This window comes from Electrona antarctica (genome assembly GCF_951216825.1).
Source record: "Electrona antarctica genome assembly, chromosome: 18".
NCBI classification, from domain to species: Eukaryota; Metazoa; Chordata; class Actinopteri; order Myctophiformes; family Myctophidae; genus Electrona; species Electrona antarctica.
In genome coordinates, this window is record NC_136799.1 from 16,632,782 (window position 1) to 16,658,028 (window position 25,247).

The 25,247-nt window shown below is 44.4% G+C and overlaps 1 protein-coding gene across 1 annotated transcript in view; it reads right to left on the minus strand.

Moving 5' to 3' along the window:
• The window catches only part of syne2b (spectrin repeat containing, nuclear envelope 2b), a 181,926-nt gene that overhangs the window by 96,210 nt on the left and 60,469 nt on the right, over nucleotides 1-25,247 (minus strand). The window contains exons 41-69 of the mRNA XM_079527437.1: nucleotides 24,863-25,145; nucleotides 24,371-24,700; nucleotides 23,706-24,041; nucleotides 22,922-23,218; nucleotides 21,636-21,863; nucleotides 21,185-21,301; nucleotides 20,213-20,539; nucleotides 19,477-19,803; nucleotides 18,975-19,304; nucleotides 17,725-18,054; nucleotides 17,214-17,543; nucleotides 16,634-16,963; nucleotides 16,070-16,414; nucleotides 15,492-15,670; nucleotides 14,753-14,969; nucleotides 14,303-14,401; nucleotides 13,737-13,901; nucleotides 12,970-13,317; nucleotides 12,577-12,713; nucleotides 11,843-11,972; nucleotides 10,055-10,228; nucleotides 6,710-9,682; nucleotides 6,045-6,299; nucleotides 5,807-5,956; nucleotides 5,028-5,269; nucleotides 2,763-4,836; nucleotides 2,174-2,508; nucleotides 1,790-1,934; nucleotides 748-948 (exon numbers count right to left, since the gene is read on the minus strand). Coding sequence (XP_079383563.1) covers nucleotides 748-948; nucleotides 1,790-1,934; nucleotides 2,174-2,508; nucleotides 2,763-4,836; nucleotides 5,028-5,269; nucleotides 5,807-5,956; nucleotides 6,045-6,299; nucleotides 6,710-9,682; nucleotides 10,055-10,228; nucleotides 11,843-11,972; nucleotides 12,577-12,713; nucleotides 12,970-13,317; nucleotides 13,737-13,901; nucleotides 14,303-14,401; nucleotides 14,753-14,969; nucleotides 15,492-15,670; nucleotides 16,070-16,414; nucleotides 16,634-16,963; nucleotides 17,214-17,543; nucleotides 17,725-18,054; nucleotides 18,975-19,304; nucleotides 19,477-19,803; nucleotides 20,213-20,539; nucleotides 21,185-21,301; nucleotides 21,636-21,863; nucleotides 22,922-23,218; nucleotides 23,706-24,041; nucleotides 24,371-24,700; nucleotides 24,863-25,145 — 11,734 coding nt within the window. The remainder of the gene's footprint in view (nucleotides 1-747; nucleotides 949-1,789; nucleotides 1,935-2,173; nucleotides 2,509-2,762; nucleotides 4,837-5,027; nucleotides 5,270-5,806; nucleotides 5,957-6,044; nucleotides 6,300-6,709; nucleotides 9,683-10,054; nucleotides 10,229-11,842; nucleotides 11,973-12,576; nucleotides 12,714-12,969; nucleotides 13,318-13,736; nucleotides 13,902-14,302; nucleotides 14,402-14,752; nucleotides 14,970-15,491; nucleotides 15,671-16,069; nucleotides 16,415-16,633; nucleotides 16,964-17,213; nucleotides 17,544-17,724; nucleotides 18,055-18,974; nucleotides 19,305-19,476; nucleotides 19,804-20,212; nucleotides 20,540-21,184; nucleotides 21,302-21,635; nucleotides 21,864-22,921; nucleotides 23,219-23,705; nucleotides 24,042-24,370; nucleotides 24,701-24,862; nucleotides 25,146-25,247) is intronic.

Sequence of the window (25,247 nt, forward strand, 5' to 3'; positions counted from 1 at the left end):
GTGATGTATGTGCTTTGTGCAGAGCATTGATGGACCAACAAAGGAATTCCAGACAACCACAGGCATCCTTCAGGGTGACACACTTTTGTCTTTGTCGTTGACTACGTCCTCAGGCAAGCTCTAGATACCATCTCTTCCAATGGTCTCACAATAGGAAGAGCTGTTATTATCCCACTAAAGCTCAGATTTATGGAGGCATCCCTTCCATCTCAGTTGTTGTGGCACAAAGAAGACTCCACTTTGCTGAACATTGCCACAGAGCAAAAGACCAGGCCATTTTCAGATGTTCTGATTAGGGAGGGACACAGGAACATGAACTTCATGTGGCAATGAGCTACAGAGACCAGTGGAAGCAGCTTGTGTCCAGATCTCTAGGGCACTCGAATGATGATGATGATGATGTAGACACACAGGACGTTGAGGGCAGAAATCTAATCTAAATCTATTTCATGTATTGAAAACAGTTTATAAAGACATAGAAACATTACATGTTAGTACATGGTTTTGAATGGTACATAATACAATTGTTATTATTGTAACTCATTAATTAAAATTTGATCTAAATTATGTACAAAAATGATCCTATACAAGGAATGTTCTCGATGTTCTTCTGCATGTTCTACAATATAAATCTAGTAGTCGGAGCAGGAACCAACTTGTACTTTAAGACAGTCGCATAATCAAAACAAAGCCATGAACAGGCAGAGAGACACTCATTGGCAGTAATTTGAATGTATACAGACTTACACTTGTTGTGATATCACTCCATTCTGCTGTTCTCTGCTGGGAACGAGCAGTAAGCTCCAGTGTGCAGCGTTGGAGTCTGGACACCTGTCTCCAAACAGTAGCCACGGCAGCCTCCCTGCCACCCCGACAGCTTTGCTCTGAGCACCACTCCTTCAAACCCTCCAAACGCTGCCGGACGGACATCACATCCTCCGACTGAGTCTTCACAGAAGGGCAAAGAGACGGATGTGACCTTAATACAATAGGCTTACACTCAGGAATGTGGTCCTGCAGGTCAGTTAGTGGTAGAGTATGGTAAGGGTTTGAATCGCCACTGGAGCCAGCCGCGCTACAAATGTATGCATGTATCGTACTGTGAAAGACTAAAGAAGGTGTTTATCAAATTTCAATCTGTAGAAATTGCAACATAATAGAAAATCTTTGCAAATAAGATTGACACAGTCAGTGTCAATGGATGATGATTCATTTTAATGTTGTTTTATGTTTTTTCTTTTTTATTGCTCTGTAAAGCACTTTGAGCTGCATTTCATGTCATGAAAGGTGCTACAGTATATAAATAAAGTTTATTATAATAATAATAATAATAATAATAATAATAATAATAATTATTATTATTATTAGTGTGGCAACCAGACTATTGTAATTGTAACACTGTATTAGTGTGGTTGCCTATGGGCAACCATACTATTGTTCACCTTACCTTTTATTTATTATTTTCTTCTTTATTATTATAGATAAACTTTATTTTGCTCCTCCCAGTTTTTGACGCACGTACTTGAGCCATATGCCGGCTTCATCGGGAATCGTGTGCTATCTCCTTCCTCTGTTGTATAGTTTAATTTATATTAATTCATTAGTGAATACATTTTCCCCATTCACTTGAATGGGAAAATGCGAAAAGTCATTAGTAAGCGACTGCGGCAACCACACTTTGCAATTTTTCTAAATTGCGACTTTTCTAGTTATTATTATTATTATTAATAATGGATGATGATTCATGACTCCTTGTAAAAGTACTGAAATGCATCAGTTTAATACCTACCTTTAATTTAATTTGCTGATCAGTGCAGTCGGTCAGAGAAATGGATTTGTGAGCGATGCAGTCTGTGAGATTTCCCTCTATGTGATTTACACATTTGCTGATCTCCTCTTGACACTTCTTGTATGTTCTGTACTGCTTAGCACACCTTAGAAATACAAACCTTTCAATTAGGGTGTGTCTGAAAGAATATACATTGTTCTAAAAGCCATGCTTAATAGTGTTGCACTTGTTTGCATGCGGAAATAGTTGTTAACAGCTGTAATACAGTAGCATAGACTACTACTACTGTAAATGGTGGCAATTGGACAGACACAACTTTGTGGATGATAATGAATGTGGCTAAATTAAGGAATTTAATTATAAACAACAATATAACACACATACCTGCTGAGGCTTTCCAGTCTAAGGTGGGTCTGTGCCTGGAGTGTGGACATCCTAACCAGGAGCTGGCTCAGAACCGTCCTCTGCAGTTGCTCTACCTCTTTAGAGCAGAAATATGGGTGCTGGAGAGCCTGGCTCTGGAGGTGGTTGACAAGGGTCTGGAACTGCTGTTCCAGTGAGGCCAGGGCCCGCTTGGTCTCCTCCAGCCTTTCTGAGCATGTGCCAACTGAGCCATGAGGAGGAAGGAGACAGGCCTCTGCCTCCCTTAGGAACTGCGCTGCACTTTTAACAGCGCATATGTAGTTTCTCAGAGAATCCCTGGCCTGGGAAATGTTCTCCTAAAGAAAGAGTAAAGGTTTTTAGTTTACATTAACCCATTTAGGCCTGACCTCGAAATTAAAAAAAAAATCTTCTAAATCCTCCAGTTTTCTGAAATAAATATTTTCACGATTTAAAAAAAATAGCAGACCAAAAGGGGTTCCCGCCCAAAATGGGTTAAACATGTAAACTACAAATAATATAATGTAATTTGAATACCATTGAACAATCACAATATAAAGTTGCCTGTATATATCAAAACTATGTAACTTGCCATTTGCAGATTGCATTCACTTGTGACGGCCTTCTTCAGAACCATGAGATCGTGAGATTTGTTCCCTTGTTTATATCCTTTCTTCTGCTCCAGAATCTCCAGTGCCCTCAATCTGGACTCTACAATCTTCTTCAAAGATAAGATATTCTGGTACTCCATGTCAATGGCCTCTTCCTTTGGCACCAGCATGAAAGTCTTTTGCTGCAGCTCCTGTTGTACGCCTTGGAGGAAGCCCTCTGCGGTATTCTGCTCTGACTGGAGGTCCATTTGCTTTAGCATGGCCCACTCCATGATACTGAGGTCGTTCTGGAGTGCCATCTCCCAGGTTTTGAGACTGCCCAGGTTCTGTTTAAGCCTGTGTCGTTCGGCAGACAACTGGGAGGGATAGAGGTCTGGGGAGATGCTCTCAAGTTTGTCTGCCGTCTCCTCGCACAACCTCTTTATCAGGGGCAGTTGAATGAGTAGGATCTGGCAGGTCTTATACCTCTCCTCTGTCCCCCTGTTCTCCTCTCTGGTCTGGAGAACCTGTTGCTCCACTTTTTCCCTGAGGTCCTCCACACATTGCCTCAAGGTCAGGTATCTCTCATGGTCCCTGGCTTTGATTTCCATGGCGGTCATTTTGGCACGAAGATCAGAAATAACGGTGAGCAGATCCCTCCGCTTCTCCTCTGGGACGCAGGGCTGGAGAAGGTCCACGTGAGACTTATGCTCCACAATCATGTGTTTGAAAGGTTCCACAGCGTGCAGGGACTCCTTGGTGATAGGGAAACGTTGTCTGTTCAGATCTACCAGCATTTGCTTCAGGCTCTTCTCCACAGTGATCAGTTTCTGCCTGGAGGAGTCTTGAATCTGGAGAAGCTTCTCTAGTTCTTGCTTGTTGGCCTTCTCATGGCTGCTGATGGATTTGATGTCCTCCTGGAGGTTAGTGAGTTTGTTGTGTAAGAGACAGTTCTCTGTGATGCTGAGCTCTGAGGCAATGTCCCTGCTCTTCATGAGAAGAGCCTCGCAGATGGCAGCTTGTTTCTCCGCTTCGCCTAGGGTTTCCTGGATCTGACGGGCACAGCGGTCTACATCAGCTGGACTCTGAGTCTGGACTTCTGTTCTCCTGGAGGCCTCTCTGTGGAGTTGACTCACCACCCAGGAGTCTATATCAGCAACCTGCCCCGACATCTTTTCTCTGGTCTGCAGGCCTGAATCCATCTCCCGCACGGCCTTGGCCAGCTCTTCGACCGTACACCTCGAAAGATCTTCTAAGGCACTGAGTGAGGAGCGCACCATGGGCACCTCCTCTTCCTGGTCCAGCTGTGGCAGAAGGTCAGCCACCTCCTCTACCAGCGTCTCCAGCTGGCCTTGCTTGGCCATCACCTCTGACTGCAGCTTCTTCAGGTCCCTAATCTGTCTGTGTACCTCTTCAGGGAGGAGAGCCACCCGCCTCCGTCTGAATTCAATTTCACTCCCTGTCTGCTTGGCCCAGACCATCGCGTCCCTCATCACCTTTTCCAACTTTTCCATTGTGGGGTTACTGCTGCTCAGGGTTTTAGAAGACATCTGTTCGGTCATGCATTTCAGCTGGTCTTTGACCTTCTGAAGCCCCTTTTCTATGTCCTTAATTTCCTTCTCCCACTGAGAGCTGAGGGACACTACCTCCAGGTACCTCTGCTGCAGGTGGAGACAGCGCTGATGTGCAGTGGTGATCTCAGCATTGGCTACCATCAGTTCCTGGGCCCTCTTACCGGTCCAGTTAGGTGGACCAGGGGTCTGCTCTTTGAGGTCTTTGCTTATGATCTCGAGGTGTTCCTGAAAGGCTGATATCTCCAACAGAAGGCTGTCAGTCTCCCGAGTGATGGCATTCACCTGGTGTAAGGATTTCTCTGCGGATCTCTCAAGGTTTCTCCACTGCTCCTGTAGGTCTCTCTGCTGGACCTGGGCAGCAGTTCGCTCAGCCTGGCTCAGCTGAGGACTGAGCTTGGTGAAGGTTAGGAGGAGATCTCCTAGAACTGTCCTGTCCTGCTCCATTCGTCTCAGGAAAGTGTGCAATCGTTCTTCCTCCAAGAAGCTGCTCTCTTCTGGATAGCTGAGGACAGATATAAAGGGTCAAATAACAAATGTATTTAAGTTCAGCATTGAAGTTTCGAAAAACTTCACAGTAAAATCCTCAGTGGTAAGTTATGCATGTGTACACTCTCAGAGTTAAATAAACCCTCAGGATTTACAGTGTTGGAACGTTGCCCTATGCATCTACAGATCTCTTATTGAATAACTCACGCATCAATATCCTCTAGCTCTGCGGTCAGTCTCTCCAGTGTCGACTGGGCTGTTTGGGTCTGCCTGATGCACTCCGTCACCAGCTGCAGCTGCTCCTCTTTATTCTGGACCACAGAAGTGGCATCCAAGACTGCGGCGCTCCACTGGCTTTCCAGGTGATCCAGGAAGTCTTTGTCATCAACATGGGTCCCGTTGGACTGGGAGGACAAGGAAACCTGGGTCTGAGCAGCCTGCCGACATTCCTGGAATCACAATACATGGATACAAGCAGTTAGGCTGTTTGCTTGGTTGTTTGAAACTCTGGATTCTCAAATGTAACTAATAGTATCTGATATCGTTTTCAAACGTACCATCTTCATCAGATAGTGGTACATAGTGGTACATGAGCATAACATTCTTACAAGGGAAAATGCTTGGAGTAGATATAGATACCTGCCTAGTGCTACATTATGCTACACTTAGATTCATTACGTTATCTGATTTTAAATCTCCAGTTATAGTCATGCTAAAGAATGTTATGGAAGAATGCTGATGTTTTACTGTAGTGTATAGTATTATATTTATTACCATTTTACGTTTTTGTCTTTTTGTGCCTTGTATGTTTGTCTTTTAAATGCTGCCCTTTTGGCCAAAGAGTAAATGACTACCGGGTAAAATAATAATATAAGCAAGCTTGCAATACACTTCAATGGAGTAGGAAGATACAATGCCAATGGGTGAAATAGATTTTGGACATGGCCATTATTACATCTCCTGTTCAACATGGTGTTAAGCCTCACCTCTGCTTTCTCCACTTGCTGGGTCATGGCTGCTGGGTCGAGTTCAGCAGGTTGGTTCTTCAGGTCCAGGACTTTAGTCATCAGCCTGCTCAGACGCACATCCAGATCACCGACGGACGTGTGGAGAACCTCTGCGGTATTTTCCTGAGACTTAACATTGGAGGGAGGAATATGAATCACAAAATTGTTCTCTGGAAATCAATGGATATTTCATAACATCTGAATTACTTCTACCTACCTCAAAAAGAAGACTACTGGGTCCAGTTCCAGCAAGACGTTGAATCTCAGAGAAGATGTTACTCATGGTGGTTTCTTTGGGTGTATCCAGAACTGGTTTCTCCATCTTCACAACATCAACGTTTGCCTCAACATGGGTGGCCCCAAGTGTTGTCCTTTCCATCAGAGCTTTGTTAACAGGGATATCTGCAGCTTCCAAGATAGAAACAACCTCCACTGGTGCTGAGAGTGGCTTGTCCGCACTCGGCACCTGTTGCTATTGAACACAAAATACAATTTTCCATCATATTAAAACATATAAAACAACAACAAAGGGTTAAAATTGCAGCACAAAAGCTCATATTAACACTTTCCCTCTGGACTCATTCACGAGTTACACAAGTTAATTGATGTAGAACAGCTTCCCTCCCGTTCACAAGTTACACAAGTTGTGGTCATTGTTCAATTCGCATTTTTTATCCGTTTTAAGACTTACAGGGTTTCCATCGGACAGAGGGGGGCTGCCCTAAGGTTCGACCTCCCGTTAGTTCGACCGGATTAAGGTTGGTGAGGACAAAAAACGAAGTTGTCCTTTAAGCATAGTCTCATGCCAAATTATTATTACAAATTATTACAAATGAATTATGTACAGACGTACATAATTCTCACCACATCCTCAGGTCTTACCTGAGCTGAGTCTGCAGTCTCCATCTTCACTTGGACTGTGGTTGTTGCTGTGGCAACAGGGAGAGGCACATTGTCTTGTTTTCTATTTGCATCTAGTACCTCCTTCTGCTCCTTCACTGCTACCTTCTCCTTCTCGTCTTTCTTTTTTGCTACATGGGTTTTGATTGTGTCTGGTTCAGGAACAATGCTGGGTTTCTGCTCTGTCCCTCTGACCACTGTTTGAACCTCCACAGTAGATGGCTCCTTGCTTTCCATAACTATTTCAAGCCGCATTGTCTGGACCAGATCTCTCTTTGGCTCCCTGTCCGTTGTGGGAGGCACCTTTTTGTGCTGCTCTGTATCCATCTGTGAATTTAGTTGTTGAACAATTTGTGTTTCAGTCTTTATGAGGGTGTCCTTCAACTTTTCAGATGGTTCAGCCAAACACTTGTTTCCGTCCTGTTCTGCCGTCAACTCAACACTGTGTTTTTCCTGGGTTTCATGATCCTTCTTCACCACAGGTGTTTCACTTGTGGTTGTGAGTGGTTTGAGCAGAGCTTCAGGCAGGGATGGCTTTGTCAGACTTGGCTGAGATATGAGAGTTTCTGTCAATTCTGTTTCTACTGTGTCTGGCTGTGCAGGTACAGTGACTGAAGCTTTGTCTAAAATGACCTGAGAGTCAGACTGTTGTTCATGATCACCAGGTTCTTTCTGTGGCTCAGACCGATCTAACTTATCGTCAGGCTTGGTCTGGATGGCTCCAATTACAGGCAGGTCCAGTAGTAGATATCGCTTTTGAGTATCAGGGGTATAATCTTTCCATAAGTTGTCTATGTAATCTGCCCTGTGCAGTGCATCTGCAGGCTGAGGGATAAAAGCTTGGGTCTGAGTTTTTGTGATGGGGCCGGACCGCTCAGGCTGGGGGTGGCCTGGCTCTGGGACCTCACTGGATGTGACTTTGGAGTAAGAAGATGGAGGCACAGGCAACACAGTCTGACTGGGAATACTTAGACATCTATTAGATTCAGTACTTGGATGGGAGGCACTATCGGTTCTTAAATTATCTGATGAACGGACAAATGTAGTATCAACCTCTATAGAGCCAGGAGATGCAAGACGTGTTATTTGAATGTTTGCCCGTGCTTGCCTGCCTGCTGTCTGTACAAAAAAGGCAGAAGTGTCCAAAATAACAGAGGCCAGTTTCTTCTCGGGTGGAACTTGTTTGTTCTCATAGATGGAAGGACTTGGGTTGTCATGTGGGAAAGGTGATGGGTGGTCCGGAGCATCCATGCCATGAACCTGGACACCGCTTGTCTCAGATAATCCACCCATCTTTTCCTCTGCTGTGGATTTCTTCTCTTGAGTGATTTCCACTCTTTCTACAGCAGTTATACGGTCACAATTGACCTTTACTGGAGGCTGAATGTCACAGGTGAGCTCAGCTGGCTGCCTCTTGATGTCTGATACTCTGATCTGTTGTAAGTCGGTATCCAAAATGAGCATAGCTACTTTGCGGCCTTGCTCAGGCTGAGGTAAAGGCTCTTCCGTATTTATGGCTTCTCTGGATATTTCATGAGTCACAAATATCTTTTGACTGTCCAGAGTCTGAGGATCTTTCTTACTTGTTTCAAGCTCCACATCAACTGTTAGAGCTGTGGGAAGCTCTGGATCCTTTGACTTTCTCCTTGGAGCTACTTTACTCTGCTCTACACAAATTATTTCCTCCACAACAGAACTTTTGGATGACCCTGAGACAATCTCTGCAGTTAAGGAAGGCTTTGTACTCTCAGGCTCTTCCTTCATTTGTCCAACATCTGTAATTCCTGTCTGAGCAGGAGCTGGCTTTGACATTGTAGACATTTCAGGACTCTTTCTCCTGGGCAGCACAACCTTAGTTTGCTCCACAGCAGAGGTCTCTTTTGTGGTGGACTCAGGAGATCCCAGTGTCTCTGTTTCTTTCTTGACCTGTGCTTCAGAAGGCTTCAAGGACATTTCTGGGCCTTTTGACTTTCTCCTGGGTGGTACAACCTTAGCTTGCTCTCCAGCACTTGCATCAACCGGCTCTGTGGCAAACTCTGGAACCACACACAACTTTGAACTCCCATGTTCTGGTATGGTCTGTACAGGCCCTTTGCCAACAGATTTAACAATAAGTTCAGGAGTCTTTGACGTCCTCCGGGTCGGCACAGGCGTTGTTTCTTTAACAACTGACAATTCACTTTGATCCCCAGGAGTTGTGAACGATTTTGCACTCTCTGGTTCTGTGCAGGCCTGTGCAGGATCTTTGCCAGCAGATTTCATAGAAGGTTCTGGACCCTTTGACTTTCTCCTGGTTGGTACAGGTGTTGCTTCTTTGATGACTGGAGTTTCAGTCTGATCCCCAGGAGCTGTGAAAGACTTTGGACTAGGTTCTTTCTTGCTCTCTACCGGTTCCACAGTAGCAGGAGTCATTGAAATCTCTGTGGTCTTTGACTTTCTCCTGGGAGGTTCTAGTGTTTTGGCCTGTTTTGTGACAAGCTTGGGAGATTGCTCTATTATAGGAGGCTCTGAAATCATAGCCAGAGTCACACATTTTGGTTCTTCCTGTGTGATTTTAGCCTCCATGCTAGCAGTTTTACTCTGCAGAGTAGCTGGTTCTGCAGTCACAGACTTCTTACGTCTCTTAGTTGGTTCAGGTTTGCTTTGCTCCATAACGGTAACTTTAGCCTGTTCAATAACTTGCTCTACTATGATAGAGGACACTGCCATTTCAGCCTCACTGTGAAGGGTCTCTGTACTAACTGACCACTCCTCTTTAACAAATGTAGTTGTCTCAGTGACAGACGAAGACTCTTCAGGTTTGGCCTGTTGGCTATCCTGGACGGCAGCGGAAGCTCGTGTCTTCTTGGGTGAGCGTTTGTTTTTTCGTGGTGGAGGCGCTACAGGTGTAATAACAGGAATGACCTCAGAGGCTGGAGAAACTGGAGCTTTCTGCTGGCATTTTTCATCAAGCTCCTGGAATGAAAAAAAAAGTCATACATAAGATCCCATTACAATGGTCTAAAAATCACATGTCTAATTGTCTACACACACACACACACACACACACACACACACACACACACACACACACACACACACACACACACACACACACACAGTACGTACATGTGCAGTATAGACGAATAACGCTGCACTCACCAGAATTGTACTAAACAACTTATTTTATTTGGATTTTCTTTCTTTCTTTTTCTTTAAAAAAACCCATAACACTTCTATTCTGATGGTATTTCAGATAGGGGTCTGCAGCATATCATTTTGGGGGTCCTTGACTTTCAAAAGTTTGAGAACCACTGCTTAAATAGCATTCACACAGGCTCTTCTCACCGTCAGCCTGTGGTTAAGAGAGGCAGTGTGAGTCCCTGTCTCTCTGAGGGTCTCTGAAGCTTCTCTCTCCAGTCTCTGTGTCTGCTCCGCTTTGAGACAGTCAGCCAGGAACACATGGTGAGACAGTGCCTCCTGCAGGCCAAGACGCCTCTTTTCACCCTCCTGTAATGCAGTCTGAAACAAGGATACAATGACAGCCATGATGAATGTGGCATTAACATACAGTAGAAGGACTGTGATAAAGCAAAGGGTCACTCACTCGTTATCTGTCAGACACATGATAGTAAGTTATGGGAAGTTGGGAACATTTTGTGTCCCTGGACATTGGTAAATGGTGCATTTATGAATGGTAAATGGTGCATTTCTATAGCACCTTTTTCCCCAAATGCAATACTATGCACATTACATTCACCCATTTACACACCCATTCACACATCGGTGGCGGAGTCAACCATACAAGGCAGCAACCTGCTCATCAGGTGCAGTTAGGGGTTAAGTGTCTTGCTCACTTAAGTACACTTTGACACCGATGGAGGAGGAGGAGGAGAAGAGGATTGTCTACCTCCTGAGCTACAACTGCCATCCCAAATGAAATGTTTCTCACTCACAGCAAAGAGAGCATGTTTACTGCTAGTGATGTAGGTAAATATTTCAGGACAAGTATTAGACATTTTGAAATGGGCTCCTAACCAAAGTCCTCAAAGAGTGTTTTTGAATGAACCTTTCAGTACATGCAGTATCTTCTTTGCAGTTCTCTGTCCTGAGAACACTGAGTTCCAGTTTGATTGATTTAGAATTACACCCCTGAGCACAGCTAGATGATATCTGTTGGCAGAAGTGAGAGTCCTCGAAAAGACACTATGACTGAACAGTTATGACAAAAGGGATATTTTTAGCACCTTTTGACAGTTTACACTCAATATTTTCATTATATTTACATCCTTTGTTCTGATGCATCTATAACTTCTTTCCTACCAGAAAAATATGGTTTGTTTCACCAATATGAATAGAAATCACACCTGTGTGAAGTGAGGGGCACTCTTATCCTCATACATCATCTCATTCCGGCCAATCACATCTTATGTCCAGCTTTTAATGTTTGTGTTTACACAAACACTCAAAACTGGCCATTCATTATAAATAGCATTTAATGTTTGTGTTGGGACAATGACGTACAATGGCCATTCATTATGAATGGCATTTAATGTTTGTGTTAGGACAAAGTTTGTGTTTACACGCCCCTCAATAAAAAGTCGAAAGACCTTCATCAAGCAAAAAAACAACAACAGTGATGTGATTAATATTAATGACGTAATGACAGGAAGCCTTTTTCAACAGAGACAACCACTGCATAAAATATATGATTGTTTTCAGTGGACGTGAGAAACATCAAATATCAAACTAGGGGTGCTTGAAATGTAAAAGTTTGAGGATCATTGCTTTAATTAACACCCTTAAAATAAATTCAGTGCCCAGAGGCATGGATCCCCTGACTGATTCAGTGAAGGTCCTCAGTGGTCAGTAGGAGGTATCTAGCTGTATAGGATTGTGAAACAGGGTGTTGCTGAAAAACGTTATTTGTGTTCATCTCTTCGGATAGATAAAATAAATCACACTTGTGCCTTTTATCATGATGATGATGTATGATGATGAGAACGTCATCATACATCAGCCAATCAAATTATCACATTCCGTGCTACAAACGCATTCCGTGCTTAAACGGAAATACACACATAGCTGTGCATATACTGTAGGAGCAGCTGCACTGCTCAAAAACTCAAAATTCACCTGAAGAGAAGATGTGGAGTCTGGTGTTTTACGCTGGTTCCACTGCTGAAGTGCCTGAAGACAGTCTGTCAGACAGCGAGATGTGTTCACACCGCAGGATCCCTTCCTCTCAGCTAGTCTGGTCTTCAGACTGCACATTAGATTGCAGCACATTGTATTAATTTGAAGGACAGTTTAGAAAAGACTGAGAAAATAATAGGTTCAATGTTCAAGGCTTTTATTGTCACATGCACTTAGAATACATCTGTGGTAACATTGCAGGTGGAAACAATCTTGTTCTTAGTATTTTACGTAGTACTGAAAATAATGATGTAAAGAAACATGTGTGTGTACCATAGTGTAATGATTACAACCAGGCTCTGGACCCACATGCCACCTGCAAATTTAGGATGGAATCCCATCAGAGCCTCTCCTGCCTCCCCTATGCCGTCTCACTCTCAGCTTAATTTCCTTCTGTCTGGCTCCCTCTCAGCTTTATATTGTCTGTCTCCATCTCAGCTTTCCTACGGTCTTTCTCACTCTCACGTTTTCCTACCGTCTGTCACATTCCCAGCTTTCCTACAATCTGTCTGTCTACCCTATGGTTTCTCCCTCTCAGCGTTCCCATCTGTCTCAACAAGATCCTAGAGGGCTGTGGACCACCCACTGTTCATTAGAAACCAACACAAAATAAAACAAGCATGCATACTTTGTTAATCAGCAGAGTGTTTGCAATTCTTGGCACAGGGTGTTACCTGTTTTGTTGCTGATTAAGAGACTCCACTGTTGAGATAACGTCTACTGGCAGCTCCTCCGTGGAGGCGGAACCCTTCACTTCCTGGTACAGGTCGTCAACTTTCACCCCAAGACCCTCCAGTGACCGCTCACAGTTCTAAACACGAGGGTAAAATAATAACATGTGAAATTTTAATATTCCAAGAATGTATAATATAGCGCTTATATGGTTTATGAATGACATATCAGGACTGTTTGTTACAATAAGGTTTGAAATTTAGATAGGAAAGTTAGATAGGAAAGTGTGGAGGGCAGCGATCTAGGAATCCCAAATTGTTGTTGGCTAGACCTCACTCTCGCAGTAACTAACTAGATAAAAAAGGAACAAATAAATAGACAAACACACTAGTCACCTTCAGACTGCTCCAGTGCTGCTCGAGCTGAGCAATGTTGTTCTGTGGTTCACTGTAGCTAAGCGCTTGGTCCAGAGAGCGCAGCTCCCACTGCAAGGCTGCAGCCCTCTCCTTCATCCCCTGGGCCCGCTTGACCAGCAGCCGGTCCAGCTCCTCCAGCCTAGACTCACACACCCTCAGCCTCTCCCTCAGCTCCCCCTCAGAGGAGGTGCGTAGGTCGTGGAGGTGGCCCACCTCCAGCGTGAGGGCGTCGCGACCTCCCGGAGTGCATAAGGGCAGCAGGTTGTCTCTGAGGGAGTCCAGCTCTTTCATCTCCCTCTCCTCCCTGTCTACTGTCTGGAGTAAAGCCTGGAGGAGAGAGGGAGGAGGGGAGACGAGAGAGGAGTTGGAATGATAGAATGGGTTTCAAATTTAAATTGACATTCTTGGAGAGGAGACTGGGTTGAGATGGACGATAAGGTAGAAGATGAAGAATCTTCGTTCATGATGTCATGGAAATCGTACAGACAAATAATAGGTAATTATTACTAATAACGTGTGTGTGTGTGTGTGTGTGTGTGTGTGTGTGTGTGTGTGTGTGTGTGTGTGTGTGTGTGTGTGTGTGTGTGTGTGTGTGTGTGTGTGTGTGTGTGTGTGTGTGCGTGTGTGTGTGTGTGTGTGTGTGTGTGTGTGTGCGTCTGTGCACGCGCTCGCGCGTGCGTGTGTGTGCAGTCTACCCACGCTGTTGTAGCTGATATGAGGTTTGAGGTGAGCAAATGTTAACCAACCTTGAGTGTATTGATGCTACTGTGTAGCCCCTGTCTGTGTTTGTGTGGCGTTGGCAGGCCTTTAACCTGCTCTCGGAGCCAGTCCTGAGCCGCACCATGCTGCTCTACCAGCTGAGTGCACTGCCTGTCTGCCAGGATACCCATCTCCAGGCTAGAACCAGTTTCCTAATAACAACATCAGGGTGGAATTACAGTTAAGGCCAATTTATGCTTGGAATGACTAAGCGATTCGGTTAGTGTCTAACCGACTAATGACTAAGTGACTTCAAAATGGCGAAAGAAGAATTGTCCATTTTGATCCTGTATACTCTCAGAGTTATAGACGTATAAGGGTCAATTTGGGTACTACTACTAACAATAAATCAGATCTGCTATTATTATTTGTTATCTTGAAAATAAATGGAAAATGTGGAATTTTTTTTTTTAACATTTTAACAACGTAAATCTTGGGGGTCCACAGCCAAAAACATATTAATGTAGGGGTCCTTGACATGAAACAGTTTGGGAACCACTGTAATATATATGTTTTATTTGTAATGAATATGGTTAGAGAGGGGTGAACTCACTGTGAGCTGTTTGAGCAGGGTAGGGATGGATGCCTCCATGTCTTTCCAGGACGGGTCTGTCCAGCTGGGGTCCTGGGTGATCTGGAACAGCTCCACACCCTGCAGGTGAAAATTCACTTTTCAAACATTTTTCTAACATTCATTATTTAGGAAAATATTATAAGGCCTTTCCATTTTATTGGACAGAACACAGAACAGAGAGAATGCAATGTAAAGTAAAAGTTAAGTTAAAATGGCCCAGGCGGTGGCGTAACCGTCTGGGCACCCGACTGGTAATCCAGTCGCAGTGTGCCGCGGGTTCGACTCCCGAGCCCGACACGGCCTTTACTGCATGTCTTCCCCCATCTCTCTCCCGTTTCCTGTCAGCCTACTGTCTGTCCCTTCAAAAACCAATAAAAGGCGTAAGCCGCAAAAAAAAAAAGAAAAAAAAGTTAAGTTAAAATGCTTTACTTGTGTGCGAAGGGCAGTCAGGACCGGGGTCAAGGACCTGGTTCTCTCCAGCAGGGTGCGAGCCTGTTCCACAGCCTGTCTGCGGTCCCCCAGGCCAGGCCAGGGAAACAAGTGAGGCAGATTGGCTGCCTGTGCCTGGAGCTCCGCCAGGCGAGACTTGACCTGACTGCGTTGGGACTGACCGGACCTCAGCTGCTTCACGAGACCCTTCAACTGTCTGATATGGAAATAGGGACAAACACATACGTCAAACACATATGTCAAAACAGTGTTTTCAGTGTTTACGCTATATCAGAGGTTCTCAACTTGTTGGGCTGGGGACCCCCAAAAATACTTTGGCTATGTCTCGCAACCCTCTGAGTTTAAGTGTCTTTGGTTTCACATATGTGACCGGGTCTGGCAAATAGGCCCTCATCTCGACCAGAGTAATTTTTCAGTTTTGTACCGATTATTAAAGTACAGAATGTAAGCTTTCATATGATGTATCATTCAATGAAATTGGAAAATATTTGAAGGAGATATGACCATTTTAAAATGATTGTGCCGTTTTACCCAAAGCTGAGAAAATATCCTTTGAATGTTCACAACATTTCAACACCTAGAGCTGGCTAGCCTACTTTGACTTATAAATGTATACATTTAATTTGCCCAAATCAATAATCTGTTAGAATGAAAACCTTCTTCAACATTCAAACTGTGTTAATATGAAAAAAAGAAAAAAAATCAAAAAAAAAAGTACCTCTGGACTCCCTCTGCAGGCTGCAGGACAGACTTCCACTGCTCCTCTGTGTCTCTGACTGTCTGCTCCACCTCCCGTCTGCTGCTCTCCTCCAGGTCCTCATTCTGACACAGACTTTTGCCTCGTTTTTTGAGTTCTTTGAGCTGAGATTCACCGTTAGACTTGGAGTTCAGGATGGCCTGCAGGTACAACCATCCTTTGGTTACTACTGAAAATTTGCATTTCTACCAACGTTTGTTCAGTCTGCAGAGGTTCTACAAGTGCCTTCTGAACCAGTAGTTCTTTCACGATTTTTCAAAAATGTTAAAAAATAGCAGATGTAGTGAGCTTGTATATCTATGCTAAACAACGCTAAAATGTAACAACGCTAGAATGTAAAATGACACAGATACTTTCCTGTTTTAATGGGTAAATACATTGACATGCATTGATCTTAAACTGTAAAAATGTGTAAATTAAACCCCTCTCTCTCTCTCTCTCTCTCTCTCTCTCTCTCTCCCACTCTAAATGCCAGAAAGTACCAACCAATACGGCAAAAGAATGAGTCAGCCATGAAAGCTTGCGGTGTAACCTTTTACCTGTGCTGTGGTCAGTCTGGCTTCTATCTGAGCCTGGTTGCCCTGAGTTCCATTCCCCACAGAGTCAGCCTGCTTCCTCAGCTCTGTGACCCAGGCTCCGGTGCTGTGCGCCAAAGCACGGAAGGCCTCCAGCTCCTTGGAGAGGGAGTACTGTCTCTCAGCCTTGCAGAGAGCATCATCTGCAGCCTGCAGGATTGTCTTCCATTCCGCCTCCGTCTCTCTAATGGTCTGCTCCACCTTTCGTCTTCTGCTCTCCTCCAGGTCCTTACATGCACACAGACTCTGACCCAGTCTCATCAGGTGGTTCACCTTGGCATCTCCCTCTGGCTTAGAGCTAAGAACAGCCTGAGGATCGAAGATAATACCACGTTATCATCGCATATCATCAAGTCATGTCAATAGCATTGTGATATTTGTATTGTGACATTGTATTTATTAATTTATTATTACTGTTAGCAGTTTGTAGATCCAAATAGAATCCAAATTCAAAACAAAAGCTATCATTAAATCTAAGCCACTGTCCTATTACTAATGTCAATACAACACCACCAGGTGTGAACCAACCTGTGCTGGAGGTATTGTCTTCTCTGGATCTTTCTGACTGTCTACAGAATGGAGGAGCTGCTGTTTGTCTCCAACCCAGCGTCTGGTGTCTGCTTTGTGGGCCTCAAAGTCTCTGCACAGACCCTCCAGAGCGCACTCTCTCTCAGCCCTGTGGAGGGCCTCCTCTGCAGCCTGCAGAACTTTCCTCCACGCCTCCTCTGTGTCCCTGACTGTCTGCTCCACCTCTCGTCTCCTGCTCTCCCCCAGGTCCTCATTCTGACACAGACCCCTACCTATTTTCTTCAGGTCATGGAGCTTGGAGTCCCCTTCCAGTTTGGACCTCAGGATGGTCTGAAGACACAGTGGTTAATTTACATCTAAATGCAGGACAGTTATTGCTCAAATATTAGGCTAAATACCTGAGTATTTACTGCAATGATTTTAGACATTTAATATGTTCATCAAATGTTTGACAATGTAATAATTGTGCTAGAATATTGCATAGTGTATTATACTGGACATACAGTATCGATATTGTACTACGGTCTCCGAAATACCCCACTACTGTTCCCACACAATTAAATCCCAGCTGTGAACTAACCTGTGCAGTGTTTATTCTCTTCTCTGGATCGTTCTGACTGTCCAGAGAATGGAGGAGCTGCTGTTTGTCTTCAACCCAGCCTCTGGCGTCTGTTTTCTGGGTCTCAAACTCTCTGCACAGACCGTCCAGAGCATGCTGTCTCTCAGCCATCTGGAGAGTCTCCTCTGCAGTCTGCAGGACGGTCCTCCACTCCTCCTCTGTGTCTCTGATTGTCTGCTCAACCTCTCTTCTCATGTTCTCCATCAGGTCTGCATTATGACACAGACCATGGCCTTGTCTCCTGAGATCACTGACTTTAGATTCTCCAGCAGGTTTGGAGCTCAGGATGGTCTGATGAAAGACAGGTAAAAAGAACATTGTCCCTTTAGAACAGCATAACACCAACTCATGAATTAAAGGTAATATTTGTTGTGTTGATACAGGTGGATATTTTCGTTTTTGGTTCTAAAATAGACAGTAAAAAGTAACTTAAATAAAATAAGCACCTGATCAAATACAAATTTCAACCAACCTTAGTAATCTGTAACTTGTCTTCAGTGTCCATGTGACTACCTAGAGACTGCAGGTTGTGGTTGTGTCCTCTCATCCAATACTGGATAATGTCATTCTGGGTTTTGAAAGCCTCAAAGTCTCTGTGAAAGACAGCCTGTCTCTCAGACTTGCGGAGAGTGTTCTCTGCAGTCTGCAGGACATTCCTCCACTCGTTCTCTGTGTCTCTGACCGTCTGCTCCACCTCTCGTCTCCTGCTCTCATCCAGGTCCTCATTCTGACACAGACCGTGGCCTCGCCTCTTCAGCTCTGCTACTTTAGTATCTCCTTCTGCCTTGGAACTCAGGATGGTCTGAGGACAATGTTGGTAAAAAATATGGATTTAAAACGGGAGACATTTGAATTTAAACTGTTTGATATTTGACCAAATATTGTTTAAAGATTTCCTGAAATATTTTGACAACGTTATTCATGGCTGAGGGAAGTAGGGGTGCTGGGGGGGCTGTAGCACCCCCTCCCCCCAGGCACAGCCCCCCCTCGAACAGGAGAGAAAGGAAAAAAAAAAGAGATTTAAATATGCTGTATCACAGTATTGGCACCTTATCCTGGTTAATTGCCTGTGTCAGTTCGTTCATATATAACTTGCGTGTGGAGAGGGAAAGTAAAGGCCACGTTTGCGCGTGAAAATGCGCGAAAATGCGCGTGCATGATGCGCGTGCACGCGCACCCCCAGGTACACGTTCAGCCCCTGCTAGTGTAAAGTACTTCCCGCGGGCCTGACGTTATTACACTGGTGAATGACTGGTATTCAATGAATGATAGATTATAACAGGTGTTTTAAAAGTGTGAGGTGTGCCTCCATGTTGAAGCGCTAGACTCTAGACTTTCAAGCATTAAAGAAGATGAATGTGCTTGGGTAAACTTAAAAATGGCAGTGAGAACTTATAGCAGCATAGCATATCTCTCTCTATCTACAGGTATATCACTAATCGGCTGGGGCAGGCCTTTCAAGCATGAAGGAAGATTAAATAAACAGGACTCAAAATTAGTTCATAATGATTATAGACTGATGCTAACTTAATGTGAAACCTTCCTGCATTTCAGCAGTTAGTTATAACATTTTGTCACGTAGCTTCCCCCCCTCACCCAACTAGGAAAGTTTGGAGAGATTGTCAGAGCTTTTTCTGTTGGGAGGACCTCTGTCTCAGACATTGAAAACCCCTGTTGTACAGCATTCTATTCACCAATTACTGTCACCAGCTATGAACATACCTGTGCTGTATTTATTTTCTTCTCTGTAGCACTCTGACTGTCCAGAGAACGGAGGAGCTGCTGTTTGTCTTCAACCCAGCCTCTGGCGTCTGTTTTCTGGGTCTCAAACTCTCTCCACAGACCGTCCAGAGCATGCTGTCTCTCAGCCCTGTGGAGAGTCTCCTCTGCAGTCTGCAGGACGGTCCTCCACTCCTCCTCTGTGTCTCTGATTGTCTGCTTCACCTCTCGTCTCATGTTCTCCATCAGCTCCTCATTCTGACACAGACCTTGGCCTTGTCTCCTGAGATCACTGATTTTTGATTCTCCCGCAGGTTTGAAGCTCCGGATGGTCTGAAGAAATAAATGTACAGTAATACGTAAATTGTGGCTTTAGAACAGCAAGAACACCAAATCAAGTTTGTTGTGTTGATACAGGTGGATATTTTCCAGGGGACTTCTATTTATGTAGTAAAATGCAAGGTAAACTGTGAAACAAAATTCTAAAATGAGCATTTCAACCAACCTTAGTAATCTGTAGCATTTCTTCAGTATCCATGTGAACCGGAGACTGCAGACTGTGGTTGTGTTCTCTCATCCAGGACTGGATGCTGTCATTCTGGGTTTTGAAAGCCTCAAAGTCTCTGTGTAAGACAGCCTGTCTCTCAGCCTTGCGGAGAGTCTTCTCTGCAGTCTGCAGGACATTCCTCCACTCGTCTTCTGTGTCTCTGACCGTCTGCTCCACCTCTCGTCTCCTGCTCTCATCCAGGTCCTCATTCTGACACAGACCCTGGCCTAGTCTCTTCAGCTCTGCTACTTTGGTGTCTCCCTCTGCCTTGGACCTCAGCATGGTCTGAGAAGAAAGTCAGTTAATGTAGGGTTAAAAGTGCTGCTTGTGCTTGTTTTAACCACATGGACCCTAGTGTCTCTATTCTATTCTGGTGAAAACGTTAAAAAATAAACAAGCTCACAACACGTTGCATTGTGATGCGTTGCGAGCTTGTAAGTGGAAGTATAGAGCCCTCGATCAACTAGTGTTAAAGTGGTTAAACAGTGTGACATTAAATAGTGAAAACTTCCAATAGTAACATTAGGTGAAAAAAAAACTTTAAATATCTGACTATTTTATTACAATTAGTATGACTAGCAGCCAATGCATGACACTATATACAGTATGTGTGTATTGATATTCCATATAGCATTTAATGAATACCAAATACTGTTAACTTGCCCATTCAAATGAATAAATGTCATGAACATACCTGTGTGATGTCTATTGTCTTCTCTGGATCTTTCTGACTGTCCAGAGAATGGAGGAGCTGCTGTTTGTCTCCAACCCAGCTTCTGGTTTCAGATTTCTGGGCCTCAAACTCTCTGCACAGACCCTCTAGAGCACATTCTCTCTCAGCCCTGTGGAGGGTCTCCTCTGCAGCCTGCAGGACGGTCCTCCACTCCTCCTCTGTGTCTCTGATCGTCTGCTCCAGCTCTCTCCTCCTGCTCTCCTCCTCCTCATTCTGACACAGATCCTGGCAGTGTTTCTTCAGCTGGGCCAGTTTGGAGTCTCCCTCAGCCTTGGATCTGAGAACGACCTGAAGGCACACACACATGGGGGTTACCCGCAGCTAACACTAATGTTCTCAAATAGAAGCTTAGTCTTATGAATTCAAGCATCCTGAAAATAGGTGAACATTTGGTGAAAATAGCTGATCTACAAGTTCACAATGCGAGATTCAGTCTAAAGGGAGGGAAAAGTAGGGGACCAACTATGGACCCATGGGGACCCTTATCAACAAGTACTATTCAAGTGGTTAAAAACCATATAATTCATTGTCTGTTTATTAGGACTATCTAAATAAAATCACACCCGTGTGAACTGAGTGGTGTAAGGTATTATATAGCCTGATCAGCTGTGGTCTGACGTAATGTCTGATGTAATGAAATCACACCCGTGTGAACTGAGTGACCATAGCAACCATGCTCATTTTTTGGTACGAACAAACACGTGGACACGTGGACACGTAAACTAACAAAGCCAGTTGTTGGAGTGGTTTACACCACTCAAAAATAAGAAGAAGAATAATGATTGGCACCCATAATTATGTTCCTTCAAGTCCAAGCAGTCTGTGCTTTCAAATTTTAAATGTCATAATACACATCTGTGTGAGTACGTTATTGCCAATAAAAGTGATTCTACTTGATCCGTTTCCACTAGTTCTGTCATGGGCCACACTCACCTGTGCTGTGTGCAGTCTGTCCACTGGCATTGTTTTGTTGTTCAAGGCATTCAGGAGCTGATGGAGGTCTCTGACCCAGGCCCCAGTGTCTTGTTTATGGGTGTCAAATTCTCTCAACTGGAAAAGACATTAAATGATCCCTTTTGGTGGTGTATTCAGCATCATTGTCAACTGAATCTTTGTCCGGAAGACAATATATATATATATATATATATATATATAAACAATGGAGTGAGAGAGTTGTGCCTCCTGAGCAGATAGCAAGTCCAGTTTTGATGGATGTTGATGTTCAAAATAAAATCATATAATGGCAAATAAGTATTGCTTTCTATTCAATAATAGTTGTCCTAATCAAGGTTTTGAGATGTCACTTTACAGATCAGATAAACACTCAAAATATTTGACCGTGTAGCAGGCAGGCAATGAGCTATAAGAAGTTTGTCTGTCTCACCTCCCACACTCTAGTCTCCGTGTCCTGGGTGATCTGGGCCTCTGCGTCATCCAGAGCCTGCCTGGCGGACTGGAGGACTACCCTCCACAGCTCCTCTGTGTCTCGAACCGTCTGCTGGAACTGCTGCTTCCGGCTCTCCTCCACGTCCTGCTGGTCACACAGACTCTGGCCTCGTCGCCTTAGGTTGTTCACGATGCAGTCTCCCTCTGGCTTGGAGTTCAGTATGGCCTGAGGAGCAGAGAAATGTGCGTCAGCCGTTAACAGGAAGTGGCTGATTCCTTAAAACATAAAGAAAGGTAAAGGGCTGCGGTGGAGCGGACGTGCAGACCTTAATGTTTCTCCCCAAAATATAAGGTTTGTAAGTCACAATGTATAACTTAAAGCGACAAAAAACACCCCTTTTATACTTACCCTGATTACAGTTATCTAAAAATGGTAAATGGTAAATGGTGCATTTATATAGCGCCTTTATCCAAGGTGCATTACATTCACCCATTCACACACACATTCATACACCGATGGCGACGGAAACCATGCAAGGCACCAACCAGCACATCAGGAGCAATTAGGGGTTCAGTGTCTTGCTCAAGGACACTTCGACACTAACTCTGGGGGAGCCCGGGTTCGAGCTGGCAGCCTTGCGGTTACCATCCAGCCACTCTACCCCTGAGCCACCGCCGCCACCGCTAAAGAATTCAACAATGAATTATAGTACCATAACAGTAGTCTGGCATATTAAGGCCAACTAAATTTAAACATCCATGACTTCCTAACCGCACTGTGAGGTTTTTAGCCAACGTTGACTTAAATATTAAGTATAGGGTAATTCAGAAATGTTTTAAAGACATTAGAGAAAATTATGAAAGCAAATTCTAAAAAAGAAAGCCATTGAAGGGAAAATTGTCTGTTTATGTACGATATACTGTATACTGTGTGGCCGCAGCTGTGAACAGACAACGACATGTACAGTATATGACACTGGTACTGATACTGGTATGACAAGGTGTTTTGTTTGTTGAAACCACAAAATGGTGAATATGCAATCAAAATAATGTGCTGCTGGCCTGGGCCATGGCTCAGTGGTCCAGGCACCTTGGCTGGTAATCCAGTCTGGCAGTGTGCCGCGGGTTCGACTCCCGATCCCGCCGGCCTTTACTGCATATCTTCCCCCCCATCTCTCTCCCCATTTCCTGTCAGCCTACTGTCTGTCCCTCCATAAAATATATAAAATAAAGGCGAAAGCCACAAACATTTAAAAGAAAAAATAATAATTATTGCAAGCAGACCTCTGCCGTGTGGCATCTCTCTCCAGTTGGTATGTGACGGCCCAGGAACTGAAGGCACTGCTGCTTCTCTCGGATCCACACCTGGCTGCTTTTCTTCTGGGACCCAAAGTCATCAAACATGTTTTTGACCTCTGCTTCTCTAGCGGACAATAGGACTGTCCTCAACAGGTCCTCTGTGTTTCTGACCATCTGCTCAACCTCTTTTCTCCTGCTTTCCTCATCCTCGGACAGACACTGGGCTCTTCTCTTCAGCTCTGACAGCATGGAGTCTCCCTCAGTCTTGGAATTCAGGATGGCCTGGGAACACCGTAGTTAGACATGTAATAAAGAGCAGTATGGGGATCCTGTAAAATACTTCCTTTTAAAAGGTATGTTTGAGGGGCGCTAGCCCCTCCTATGTCCAGCTTTTAGTGTATGCAACCTAAAATGTGTCCCAACACAAAGATTGCGTAACATAAACATTGATGACGAAGGTGAGGATGCAAATTCTGATTGCCGGAATGAGATCATGTATGATGAGCTATGATGATAAGAGCGCCCCTCACTTCACACAGGAGTGATTTTTTTTCTGATCAAATGGACAGTAAAGTGAAGACAGACAACACATTATGAAAGTAGACGACCTTTGACACAGGTCACAAAACATATTCCCACCTAGTCCACAACAACCTGAATTAGTTTTTCGGCTTCAACTTCTTTCTTTCTTTCAACCTAGTATACAATTGTGTTCAACAAAATTTCACATAATGAAACTAAAAGAGGAAAAAAACAGTCTGAGACTAACCTTAGTCACCTGTAGCCTTTCTTCAGTGTCCATGTGACTACTAGTACTCAGAGACTGCAGGTTGTGTTTGTGGTCGTTCACCCAAGAATGGATACTGTCATTCTGGGTTTTGAAAGCCTTAAATTCTTTGTCTAAGACAGTCTGTCGCTCAACATTGCGGAGAGCGTCCTCTGCAGCCTTCAGGATGCTCCTCCACTCCTCCTCTGTGTCTCTGACTGTCCGCTCCACCTCGTGTCTCCTGCTCTCCTCCAAATCCTCCTTCTCACACAGACCCTGGGCCTGTTTCTTCAGGTCATGGAGTTTTGAGTTTCCTTCAGGCTTGGCGTTCAGGATGGTCTGAAAACAAAGGCCACCATGAGACAAGAGACATCTGGGCATGAATAGTATTAACCGGTCAAAAACGGGTTACGGGTACATTGGCTTCAGTAGTTAGTGAGACCAGGGGTCATGAAAGTCAAATAAAAATGATGCTGTTCGATACGGGACATTGAAAATTATGCTATTTAAATAATATCACATTATGATATTTCTATATGGGAGAAAGCTTACACCAAGGACATACTGTATATAAGATATGTATCCATACGTATGTATATGTATGGACAGAATAAGTTCTCAAACATCAATAAATGGTAATTCTATGGTTAAAGGTATTGCCAATATACCTGTGTTTTTTGTAGCCTTTCTTCAGTGTCCATGTGACTACCCAGAGACTGCAGGTTGTGTTTGTGGTCTCTCATCCAGCACTGGATGCTGTCATTCTGGGTTTTGAAAGCTTCACAGTCTCTGTGTAAGACAGCCTGTCTCTCAGCCTTGTGAAGAGTCTTCTCTGCAGTCTGCAGGACATTCCTCCACTCCTCCTCTGTGTCTTTGACTGTCTGCTCCACCTCTCGTCTCTTGCTCGCATCCAAGTTATCATTCTCACACAGAACCTCGCCTTGTTTCTTTAGCTCTGTCAGTTTGGAGTCTCCCTCAGCCTTGGACCTCAGGATGGTCTGGAGACATTGTGGACGAAATTAATTCATAGCAAGCTGCATTAAAGCACTCAAAGAGCATCAATAACATGACACACAGAAAATTAAAGGGCCCTCAAATGGGCCCTAATGTTTTACTTTTAGATGGCAGAAATCTTACAACTCTTATCCTGATTCACTGACCTGTGCACATTGTTTCCTCTCCTCGGGATGCAGGGTCTTGCTGGTCTGGGAGGAGAGTGGCTGGATCACATCTGTAATCCACGTCCTGGTACTCTGTGCGTGGGTGCTGAACGTGACGCACTCCCCCTGCAGGGTGCTCTGAGACTCTGACTGCTTCTCCAGCCGGAACAGCAGGTTCCGGTAGCGCTGTAGGAGGTTGTCCCCATCCTTCAGCAGACTGTCTGCTCTCACTCCCTGTTTCCGTACTGATGCCAGGACTTCACACAGGGCTTCAGCTCTCCCACTGGGGAGACATGATGACACATACAGTTTGACTTGCTTGAGTCTTGCTTGGGTCTTGAGTGCACAACCAATTCCTCCGTATCATTTAGCAATGAAGGACTAC